The following is a 12,223-nucleotide window of genomic DNA, read 5'->3' on the forward strand; positions in this document are numbered from 1 at the left end:
AGATTAACAAAATGAAGAGGAAACCAGTGGTAGAGGATCACACTGGGGGATTTTGCCTGTTTTTGTTTTCTGTGTTTGCTCTGATAGCCAGGAGTTATTTGGAGTTGTGTGTGTGCTTGTATGCACACATGTCTGGTTAAGGTAATTTTTATTACAAATAAAGTAATTCTGTGCTATTACATGCAACCCAGCTCAGTATGGCCTTTAGTACTTGGTGTGTTTCTTGAAGTTACTGGTTAGGATCCACATATACCATCTGACTGCCTCATTTAATGAGAGGTTGTTTTTTGTTTTTTGCTGAAGTTTCTTCTTACAGACCAGACAGGCTATTCCCACACATATAGAGATTCAGTTGGCCTGCCTTTGATCTGGCCATGCGCAGACCATTTCTAGTAGAAATTCCTCCAAGTTGCTGGTCTAAGGACCTTGGTGCTTCTTTGGTTTCCAGTTTTGTTGCAGTATTTTCTCTGTTCTATTTTGTTAGTTTTTCTAACAGGGAATCAGCAGGGTGGAGATAGGGAGAAAGAACAGAGCCAGATACTTATGTTCAAGTCACCATCCAGCTCAGAAGTATCATAGAAGGTTTAAGGAACTGACAGAGTATGAGATTTTCATCTAGATCAGAGGTTTCTGGATTTTTGATTGAATATTCCCTCTAGTAAAAATAACTACTCATTTTCCCTCTTTCTTCCTCACTATATATTCATATATATTGTTGTTATATATATTATATATATGTCCTATATAAACTTAGACATTATATGCTGTTTACATATGTGTACATATACATAATTACATATATACACACCTACATATACACATATTTACAAAGCAAATGAGTTTTTAAAATGTTTATTTAGAGGTTTTATTATATTCTTTCAGAAACCTTTGCAGTAAGGGTACTCCATCTTGGAGACAACTGATCTAGGTCTTTTTTTTTTTAAGTATTTATTTATGTAAGACAGGGTCTCACTCTGATGCCCAGGCTGGAATGCACTGGCATGATCATGGCTCACTGCAGCCTTTTGAACCTTCTGGGCTCAAGTGATCCTCTCAACTCAGCCTCCTGAGTAGATGGGATTACAATCATGTGCCAATACGCCTGGGTAATTTTTCTATTTTTTATAGAGACAGGGTTTCAGCATGTTGCCCAGGCTGGCCTCAAACTGTTGGGCTCAAGCAATCCTTCTGCCTCAGCCTCCCAAAGTGCTGGGATTACTAGGCATTAGCCACTGCGCCCAGCCTTGATCTAGATCTTATAATTTTCACATATTTACTAAGTTAGTAAACATCTGAATTACAAGATTTAGATTATAAAATCCAGATCTTTTCTAACTTAGTAAACATTTGAGTGCCTAATATGGCCCCACTATGCTTGGAAAAGCATTACACGTACAGTCATTTTATAGTCATTTTGCAATTCTAAGGAATATTAATGACTTCGAATTTCAGCATTAAATTTATTGCTCTGCTTTTTCCAATTGTTTTTACTGTTATTTTATGAATTAAACAACATGTTGTTAAAATTTATATTTATCTACCTCAGAATATAATTTGCTTTACAAATAAGTTTTTGACCTATGAGCCAATGGCTCTATATTTTAATATCTATAGTATGGACAGCACCATGTTTTGATGACACTACTATAAGGAAAAATGATACAGAGCCTGTCCTTGGAGTATATAGTCATAAACCGCATAATAGCAGAAAATGTAAAATTAAAATTCTGAAAAATGCTATGAGGAAGAATGGGTAAAAGGGGGCTTTGACTGCAGTCAAAGACATCAAGGTAGTTTATTATGAAAACAACTATTGAACTGAAATATAAAGCAATTATATGTGTTTTCTAAGTAAGCTATTGAGAAAGAGCATGGTCTAGAGTGGGCTATCCAGATAGTCCAGGCTGAGGTAACAGGACTTGCGGAGACTCCATGGCTGAAGAGAGAACTGCAAGTCAGAGGAATGGAAGTGAGCCCTCTGTGGCTGAGGGGCAGAGAGTAATGGACAGCATCATGAGAGATGAGGTTGGGGCTGGTGGGAGGTGGGAGCAGTTGGCACAGGCTGTTCTAAGCCACGTTGAGAATTTGGAGCATTGTCCTAAGGAGTTTTCTGTAGAAGAGAGGGTTGGGGAGATATGATCATATCTATATTTTGGAAAGATCACCGGGACATTTTTGAATGTTTTGTCATTTGTGAAAAGGGGAAAATCAAATGTATTTTTCTGAAAAGACAAATAGACAGGACACTTTTTTTCTTTCTTTTTTGAAAGGCAATATAAATATGACCTTGCGATACATCAGTGCACTCAGTGAGCACATTTATCACTGTCTTCTATACCTTTTAATCCTGCATAGTTCTGGTTCCCAAACTTAACTGTGCATTGAGATCACCTGAGGAATATAGAAGCATATTTAGAAAGGAGTAGAAGTGGGGCACAGTGGCCTGTATCTGTAAACTCACCATTTTGGAAGGCTGAGGTGGGAGGATCCCTTGAGTCCTGGAGTTCAAGACTAGCCTTGGCAACATAGGGAGACCCCATCTCTACAAATTTTTTTAAAAAGTAGGCCAGGTGCAGTGGCTCATGCCTGTAATCTCAGCACTTTGGGAGGCCGAGGCGGGCAGATCACGAGGTCAAGAGATCGAGACCATCCTGGCCAACATGGTCAAACCCCGTCTTTACTAAAAATACAAAAATTAGCTGGGCATGGTGGCACGCACCTGTAGTCCCAGCTATTCGGGAGGCTGAGGCAGAAGAATCACTTGCACCTGGGAGGTGGAGGTTGCAATGAGCCGTGATCGCACCACTGCATTCCAGCCTGGTGACAGAGTGAGAAAGAAAAAAAAAAAAATAGCCATGTGTGGTGGTGTGTGCATGTGGTCCCAGCTACTTGGGAAGATGCGATGAGAGGATCGCTTGAGCCTAGGAGGTTAAGATTGAAGGAAGCCATGATTGCACCACTGCACTCCAGGCTGGGCAATAGAGTGAGACCCTGTCTCAACAAAAAGGGAAAAAAAAGGCATAGAAGCCTGTGTCCTACCCTAGAACTAGTGACTCAGTTTCTGGATATGGTACCCCAGAATCTATATTAAAATAAACAGAACCCTCTGAAATGATTCTAGTGCATCCCTGTTAATACTGGTTTCCAAAGAGATATTAGGGTCTTACTGTCAATTCCCTGATAAGGTGAATACTTATTCTCCATTCTTTTCACACTAACAAACTATACATACACATTTTGTGAACTGGTAATACAAATATCTATTTATTTAACACGTAACATGCTTTTTTTTTTAATCACAGGTAGATGGCACAAACCTTCAGGGTTTTACTAATCAGCAAGCAGTAGAGGTGTTGCGACATACAGGACAAACTGTGCTCCTGACACTAATGAGGAGAGGAATGAAGCAGGAAGCCGAGCTCATGTCAAGGGAAGACGTCACAAAAGATGCAGATTTGTCTCCTGTTAATGCCAGCATAATCAAAGGTAATCCTAGGTTAATCTGGTTTTTAGTTAGACCTTTATATTGTCTCCAATTTTTTTAAAATTTCAAAGTAACTTACTATTTCAGAATGGTTCTTAATTATTCAGAATGCTTTTTACCCTCAACTATTCATTATAAACCAAGGCGAGAAAAGAAGTTTAATAAAGTCAGGATTGACTGGAACCAGCAATGTGTTTATAAACTATAGAGTAGGCTTCTGAATAGAGCAGATTTCTTTCTATCCTATTCATTGTCACCATTTCTCAGTTGGAAACAGGCAGTCATTTACCTTTCTGTTTCTGCCTTACTTCTGGATGTCATTGCAATGTTCTCACTTTAGGGGGATGCTCTTCTGCCTGGATTATTTATGTGACCTTCGTAAAAATTCTAAATGCCCAGCCTTTCCTTGAAGGAATCGACTTTAATTCCACATTTAGAAATGTCATTCATAAGCTGTTTGTACATGAATATGTCTGCAAATTACTGAAACCCCTGTGTAGCTCAGGGGTTTATTGGTAGAAATCAGGCTTTTGGCTGAAAAGTGCTGTTTCATTTCTAAAATTGTTGACCATTCTGATATTTATGCCATTTATACATATTGCACTATTAACAGACAGAGGGGCAAATCACAGGAGAAATGTATTCTTTTCCACTAACAGAACTTGCCTTTAAGTACATATAGTTATTGAGAAGTTTATCTCTGAAAAACAGACTCTCATGTAGGAGTTCAAATAAATATACTGGGTTTAGAAAAATTCAAGTACTTGATTATACTAAAGATAAAATTACGAAAATATTTTTATCTTTAAGAAAATTATGAAAAAGATGAAGATTTTTTATCTTCGACGAGAAACACCAACATATTACCAATTGAAGAAGAAGGTAAACACCTAGAGCCAGCTTATTGTGTACTTCATTATTTTTCTTTTTTAGAAATGATTTTTACAAATGTGATTAAGCCTCTATGGATATATTGTAAGTTACTAAAAAAAATTTCAAAAAGTGATGTTTGTAAATCCCTATTTATAAATGTGACTAAGTGGTCTTATGGATTAAAACATTCCATTTATAGCTAAATTATACTTTTGTTTATCGTTCACTTACACTTTCTTGCTGAGTCAATCTATTCTTACTTCCATATTTTTTTTGACCAGAACTCCTTAGGAATTAACTGGTTGTATATGTGGTTCTAATTTAATCTCTTTGTTTCTATACAGCCAACATAAACTAACAGTAATAAAATTATAAAGTATTTAAAAATAAGCACAGGAGAATCGTTAACACATAAGCTCTTGGGAATGAGACTATTCAATTTTGGGAGGCTTTTTATCACTTCTTAATTTTTCAGGGGTTCCAAGATTTAATATTGGGAAGTGGTTTGGAAGGTAATTGCAGATAAATTATCATACCTTCTGGGAATTCCCTCGCTATAAACTTAGGACCCATTAAGCTATTTTTAAAAATTTAGAGTAGCATTATTATTATTATTCGTATTAGAGACAGATTTTGCCATGTTGGCCAGGCTGATCTCAAACTCCTGACCTCAGATGATCTGCCCACCTTGGCCTTCCAAAGTGCTGGGATTACAGGCGTGAGCCACCACACCTGGCCAGTAGCATTATTTTAATACATAGTTTTGCCAGAATGTTGCTGCCCTCTTTTTATTCTGTTGTGCTGTGTGCTTCCTTTACCTTTCAGATTGCTTTAGGTACTTGGTAACTTAAACTCACTGAACAGAATACAAGACTGATCTCCCTCCCTTCATGTGAATATACTTATACCGAAGCTTTGTTGTTTTTTAACATATCTGTTCCTTCATTATTGGATTTTCTGCTGAAAATTTTGAATGAGCTTTACAATTTTAAAGGGATATTTATGTTTGCAGAGATATTCCAGAAGTTAGATCTATAGAGTTCACTTGTACTAATAACATTCTGCCATTTTTACACTAATAAGTAAAGAAATTATTTAGGCTAAAGTGAATATCAGGAATTGTAGGAAAGGGTAAAATTGTTTAGAGCATGATACTTGTGATATTAAGTGGGCATGGGTGTGGGAGTCGTCTCCAAGGCGCAGAACCATCTATTTTGCTTTGGTGAAGGTAGGTAATGAGAAATCCCTCTCTCTCTCTCTGTGTGTGTGTGTGTGTGTGTGTGTGTGTGTGTGGCAGGATACATGGGGGTGACTATAGACCTAGAATCAGGAGTCCCAGAATCTTTTTTAAACAAAATAAAGCACAAACTTCTAAGTGACTTTAATGCATCTGCCCTAGTACTAGTCCTCAGACAAGGGGTAAGATATTATTGCCTCTTCCACAGATATTTTACACATCGTGCAAGCCTGGACAAGTCATTTGACTTTCCAGCAAGATCAGAGGTTTAGACTTTATGATTTTTAAATATATGCCTGAAATCCAGTCTTGGGGCAGTTGTGAGAAGGTGAGAATGGAGAGTTGTTCTGCTAAAGGTTGGTTGAATATGAATTGCAGACTGTTTTTATCAGCAGCACGATTCCCCACTTTCTCCATTCATAATCTCACCCGCTTAAATCACTGTCTAGCTGTGTAAACACAGCAGACTTAGAAAAAGGAAGTGTGGAAAGAGATAGGACTCTGAACTGACCCTCCTGTTTCTCTTGCAGAATCAGTTCAAAGCTTCCCTGTAGTCTGTGTTCATCCTTGCATAGTTATTTCTCTCCGTACTGAATTTGTTTATTTGCTTTTATTATTTTTAATTGACCTATAATAATTGTACATATGTTTGGGGTACAGTCTGATATTTCCATACATGTATACAATGTATAATGATCAGATCAGAGTAATTAGCATATCCATCACCTCATAGATTTATTTTTTCTTTGTGTTGGGAACATTCAGCACAACATCTTGCTCCTCTGGCTATTTGAAAATACGCAGTAAATTGAAGAGTGACATCAACAAGATGGCAGATTAGAAGTTCCTCCCACATCCTTCTTCCTATATACATACAACTGGAAACTATCAAAGACAAAAATACCACCCTGAGTTCACCAGAACTAGAGGGAGAAGCAGAGAAACTTCCTGGGCCTACAGAATTGAGAGGAGCCATGACTGATAAGATAAATGGTAATTTTAGGCTGAGCTGCACCCTTCCTCAAACTGGCATAATGCCATTCAAAGAGAATTTCTTTAGACCCACAGCTCCCAAGATGAGAGGAGGAAATTGGAGGTAGACATTCAGCCTCTCCACTGGTCTGGTAATCTTTCACTGGAAATCCACCTAGGTCCCATTCCTATGAACCACTGGGAGTTCCAGGAGGGCTAAAGCACTTGGGGTGAATTGGGAGCAAAGACAGAGGCACTGATCACAGTGACTGGCATGTATCTTGGCAGGTATTCTGCACTCTGATAAGTGGGTACACCATGTTGAAGATACTGGCTGGTTCCATGGTGCTTCTGGGGTACAATCTGTGGGAAGATCCTGTCCTTAGTTGGATTTTCTACAAAATCCTGGTGCTCTCATGGAGCCATCTCCTGGCCTAGAAACAACTGAAAGGTTGGGATTAAGTTTTGGTGCCAGCTTAAATCTTCCCCAGACTGGAGACCCATAGCAGGACAACAATAAAATTCTAGGGCAGTGTTTAATTTTCAGTGCTCACTGTAAGCCTACCCTAGAGGAAATAATAGCAAGTCAAGGAGTTAGTTCCAGGGAAGTGTTTTAGTTCCAGTACTCATGTAAATTCTCCCCAGAATGGGAAAAAACAACAGCCCAGCATTTAAGTTCTGATACTAAGTAGTAAATCTCTAACACCACCAAAGAGCACTTGCAAAAACTGGAAGAGGTAGCCAGCTCCTCAAATGAACCATCATCAGTGTAAAAATACAAGGATTGTGAAAACATGGAGAAATAGGATACCACCAAAAGAAACCAACAAAGCTCCAGCAATGGACGCAGAAGAATTGAAGATCTATGAAATGTTGTACAGAAAATTCAGAATAATCCTGTTAAAGAGGTTCAGGGAATCACAGGAAAATATGGATAGAAAACAAAATGAAATTTAAAAAATAATCCAGGATCACAGTGAGAAATTTGTTTCACTGTATCTTTTATTTTTATCTTTGTATCTTTTATTTTTATCTTTTATAAATAAAAGATACAAACCTTAGAAATAAATAATACGGTAAGCCAAAATCTCATTAGAAAGTTTCGATTGAAGCAAATTTGATCAAACAGAGAAACTTAGTGAGCTTGGAGATAGACCATATGAAATAACCCTATCAGAGGAGCAGAAAGAAAAAAGAATTTAAAAGAGTGAAGGAGACCTATGAGAATTATGGGATGCCATCAAGTGAACTAACCTCTGTGTAATAGGAACTCCTGAAGGAGACCAGAGAGAAAAAGGCCTAGAAAGCACATTTAAGGAAATAGTAGCTGAAAATTTCTCAAATCTGGAGAAAGACAACACCATCCAGCTACAGGCTTAGAGGTAACCAACTATATTCAATACAAAGAGGAAATCCCCAAGGCACATCATAATCAGACTAGCAAAATAAAAAAAAATACTGAAAGCATCAAGAGGAAAGAAACACCACATTCAAAGAAGTCCCAATATTGCTATATTGCTTTCTAGCGAAGTAATGGAGAAATTTCATGCAAATGGGAACAAAAATGAAGAGCAGGAGTGGCTATACTTATGTCAGATAAAATAGGCTAAGTGAAGAACAGTAAAAAAATAAAAAGACAAGGTCATTATTTAATGAGAAAAGCATCAGTAGGTCAATACAGCAAGCAGTTATAACAATTGTAAATATATATACACCCAACATCAGAGCACCCAAATATATTAAAAAAAAAAACCTGAAGGGAGAGATTTACTATAATATAATTGCAGGGGACTTCTGCACCCTGCTTTCAGCAGTAGACAGATTATCCAGACAGAAAATCAACAGTAAAACATCAGTGAGACTTCATTGTAGACCAAATTGACCCAATAGACATTTACAGAACGTTCCGTCCCAACAGCTGCAGAATACACATTTTTCTCAACAACATATGGAACATACTCCAGGCTAGACCATATATTAGGTCACAAAACAAGTCTTTATAAATCTTAAAATATCAAAATCATATCAAGTATCTTTTCTGACCATAATGGAATAAAACTAGATATCAATAACAGAAGAAACATTGAAAACTCTACAAATTCATTGAAATTTAATACTATGCTTCTGAACAGTGAATGAGTCAATAAATTAAAAAGGAAATTTAAAAATTTCTTGAGACAAATGAAAGTGGGAACACAGCATACCAAACCTATGGCCTACAGCAAAAGCAGTTCTGAGGGGGAAGTTTATAACAACAAATACCTACATCAAAAAAGAAGACAGACTTCAAATAAACAAACTAATTATGAACCTTAGAAAAGCAAGAACAAACCAAACCCGAAGGAGCAGAAAGAAGGAATAATTGTAGCAGAAATAAATGAAATTGAGACAAAAATACAAAAGAGTAAGAAAACAGAAAGTTGGTTTTGTAAAGGTAAATGAAATCATCAAGTCTTTCGCCATAGTAAGTAAGCCAAAAAGACGACCTAAAATAGATAAAATCAGAGACAAATAGGAGACATTATAATTGATACTATTGAAATACATAGGATTGTTAGAGACTATTATGAACAACTGCCCACTAGTAAATTAGAAAACCCAGAAGAAATGGGTAAATTCCTGGACACTTACAGTCTACCGAGATTATAAGATTAAACCATGAAGAAATAGAAAACTTGAACGGACCAGTAACAAGATTGAGTTGGTAATAAAAAGTCTCTAATTAAAGAAAATCCCAGGACTTAACACTTCACTGCAGAATTCTACCAAACATTTAAATAACTAATCCAGTTCTACTAAACTATTCCAAAAAATTGAAGAGGAGGGAATACTCACAAACTCATTATTTGGGGCCAGCCTTGCCCTGATTCTAAAACCAGAGAAGGACACACAATGAAAAGAAAACTACAAATCCTTCATGAACGTAGTTGCAAAAATCCTCAACAAAATACTAGCAAACCAGATTCAACAACACATTAATAAGATCATTAATCATAATCAAGTATGATTCATCCCAAGGATGCAAGGATGTTTCAACATATGCCAATCAGTAAATGGGATACATCAAATAGATGCTGAAGAAGCATTCAATAAAATTCAACATCCTTTCATGATAAAATCTTTCAACAAACTAGCAATAGAAAGAACATGCCTCAGAATAATCAAGGCCATATATGAAAAATCCACAGATAATATACTGAACAGAGAAAAGTCCAAAGACTTTTCTCTAAGATCTGGAACAAGACAACGATGCTTACTTTTACCACCTTTTCTTCAACATAAGTACTGCAAGTCCTTGCCAGAGCAGTTAAGCAAGAGAGAAATAACGGGCATCCAGATTGGAAAGAGATAAGTCAAATTGTCCTTATTTGCAGATAAAATGATCCTATATTTAGAAACCTAAAGAATTCACCAAAAATGGTTAGAACTGATACATGAATTTAGTAAAGTTGCAGGATACATACTCAACATAAAAAATAAGTAGCATACACCACAGCAAATAATCCGAAAAAGAAATCAAGAAAGTGATCCCATTTACAACAGCTACAAGAAAAATAAAATACCTAGGAATAAATGTAAACAAAGAAGTAAAAGATTTCTGCAGTGAAACCTACAGAACACTGATGAGAGAAATTGAAAAGGACACAAAAATATGGAAAGATATTCTATGATCATGGACTAGAAGAATTAATATTGTTAAAATATCAATACTACCAAAAGATATCTATATATTCATTGCCATACCTATGAATATACCAATGGCATTCTTCACAGAAGTAGAGAATGATCATGGACTAGAAGAATTAATATTGTTAAAATATCCATACTACCAAAAGATATCTATATATTCAATGAATATACCAATGACATTCTTCACCCAAATAGAGAAAACAACCCTAAAATTCACATGTACCCACAAATGACTCCAAATAGCCAAAGCAGTCTAGAGCAAAAAGAACAAAGCTAGAGGCATCACACCAACAGACTTCAAAATATGTTACAAAGGCCTGTCCTAAAACACACACACACACACACACACACACACACACACAGATTAAAGACCTAAATATAAGACCTGAAGGAAACGTTAGGAAAATGCTTCAGGACATTGGATTTGTCTGGGCAAAGATTTTTTATGTAATACCACAAAAGCACAGGCAACCAAAGCCAAAATGGACAAATGGGATCACATCAAGCTAAAAAGCTTTCCTGCACAGCAAAGGTAACAATCAACAATATAAACAGACAACCCAAAGAATGGGAGAAAATATTTTCAAGCTACCCATCTGATTAATAACCAGAATATATAAAGAGCTCAAAAAACTCGATAGAAAAAAAATCAAATAATCTGGTTAAAAATGCAGAAAAGATCTGAATAGACATTCCTCAAAGGAAGACATACCAATGGCCAATAGGTATATGAAAAAAATGTTCGTCACTGATCATCAGAGAAATGCAAGTCAAAACTACAATGAGATATCATCTCACCCTAATTAAAATGGCTTTTATCCAAAAGACAAGCAATAATGAATGCTGACAAGGATGTGGAGAAAGGGGAACCCTCATAATGCTGTTGATGGTAATGTAAATTAGTACAGCCACTAGGGAGAGCATTATGGAGGTTCCTCAAAAAATGAACAGTTAAACTACCATATGATCCAGGAGTCCTACTCTTGGGTATATATCCAAAAGAAAGGAAATCAATATAGCAAAGAGATATCCGTATCCCTATGTTTATTGCTGTTCTGTTCACTATGGCTAAGATATGGAAGCAACCTAAGTGCCGATCAACAGGAGAATGGATGAAGAAAGTGTGGTATATATACGCAATGGAATATCATTCAGCCACAAAAAGAATGAAGTTTTGTCTTTTGTAACAACATGGATGAAACTGGAGGACATTGTGTTAAGTGAAATAAACCAAGCACAGAAAGACACATACCGCATGATCTCACTTATAAGTGGGAGCTTAAAAAGTTGATTTCTGGAAATAGAGAGTAGAATGACCAGAGGCTTGGAAGAGTTTGAGGAGGGGTGGGATGAAGAGGTATTGGTTACTGGGTACAAAAATACAATTAACTAGAAGGAATAAGTTCTAGTGTTCAACAGCACAGTAGGGTGACAGTAATAACTTATTGTGTATGTCAAAATAGGAAGAAGATTTGGAATGTTCCCAACACACACAAAAAATATAATAAATGTTTAACCATGGATATCCTAATTATCTGTATTTGATCATTACACATTATATACATGTATCAAAATATCACATATACCCTATAAATATGTACAATTATGTATCAATAAAATATTTTAAAAAGAGAATATAGTTAATCATAGTCACCTGATAGTGTTAGAATTGCTCAGCATGGTGGCTTATTGGTGTAATCCCAGCTACTCGGGAGTGTTACTGAGACCAGAAGTTTGAGACCAGCCTGAGCAACAGAGCAAGACCCCCCATCTAATTTAAAAACAAACAAATAAACAAAAACACTGGAACATATTTCTTCTATCTAGCTGTACTTTTATATCTGTTAACCTCTGGACTGAATTTAATTTTGAGGAAGTAACACTTATTTGGGGAGGCTAGTCTTCAAACTAAAAAAATATATAGTTTATTGTTTACAGTTTTTTAAGGAGAAAACAGAATCATCTTA

At 36.3% G+C, this 12,223-nt stretch overlaps 1 protein-coding gene across 50 annotated transcripts in view; it reads left to right on the top strand.

Moving 5' to 3' along the window:
* The window catches only part of MPDZ (multiple PDZ domain crumbs cell polarity complex component), a 174,189-nt gene that overhangs the window by 70,212 nt on the left and 91,754 nt on the right, over nucleotides 1-12,223 (top strand). For 44 of the 50 annotated variants that reach the window (XM_063696393.1, XM_031014566.3, XM_055351025.2 and 41 more), the window contains 2 exons: nucleotides 3,303-3,486; nucleotides 4,295-4,366. In XM_063696393.1, the coding sequence (XP_063552463.1) occupies nucleotides 3,303-3,486; nucleotides 4,295-4,366 (256 nt within the window). The remainder of the gene's footprint in view (nucleotides 1-3,302; nucleotides 3,487-4,294; nucleotides 4,367-12,223) is intronic. The other 6 variants (XM_063696388.1, XM_063696386.1, XM_063696387.1 and 3 more) reach the window with 1 other exon arrangement.

Source organism: Gorilla gorilla, chromosome 13 (assembly GCF_029281585.2).
Source record: "Gorilla gorilla gorilla isolate KB3781 chromosome 13, NHGRI_mGorGor1-v2.1_pri, whole genome shotgun sequence".
Taxonomy (NCBI): Eukaryota; Metazoa; Chordata; class Mammalia; order Primates; family Hominidae; genus Gorilla; species Gorilla gorilla.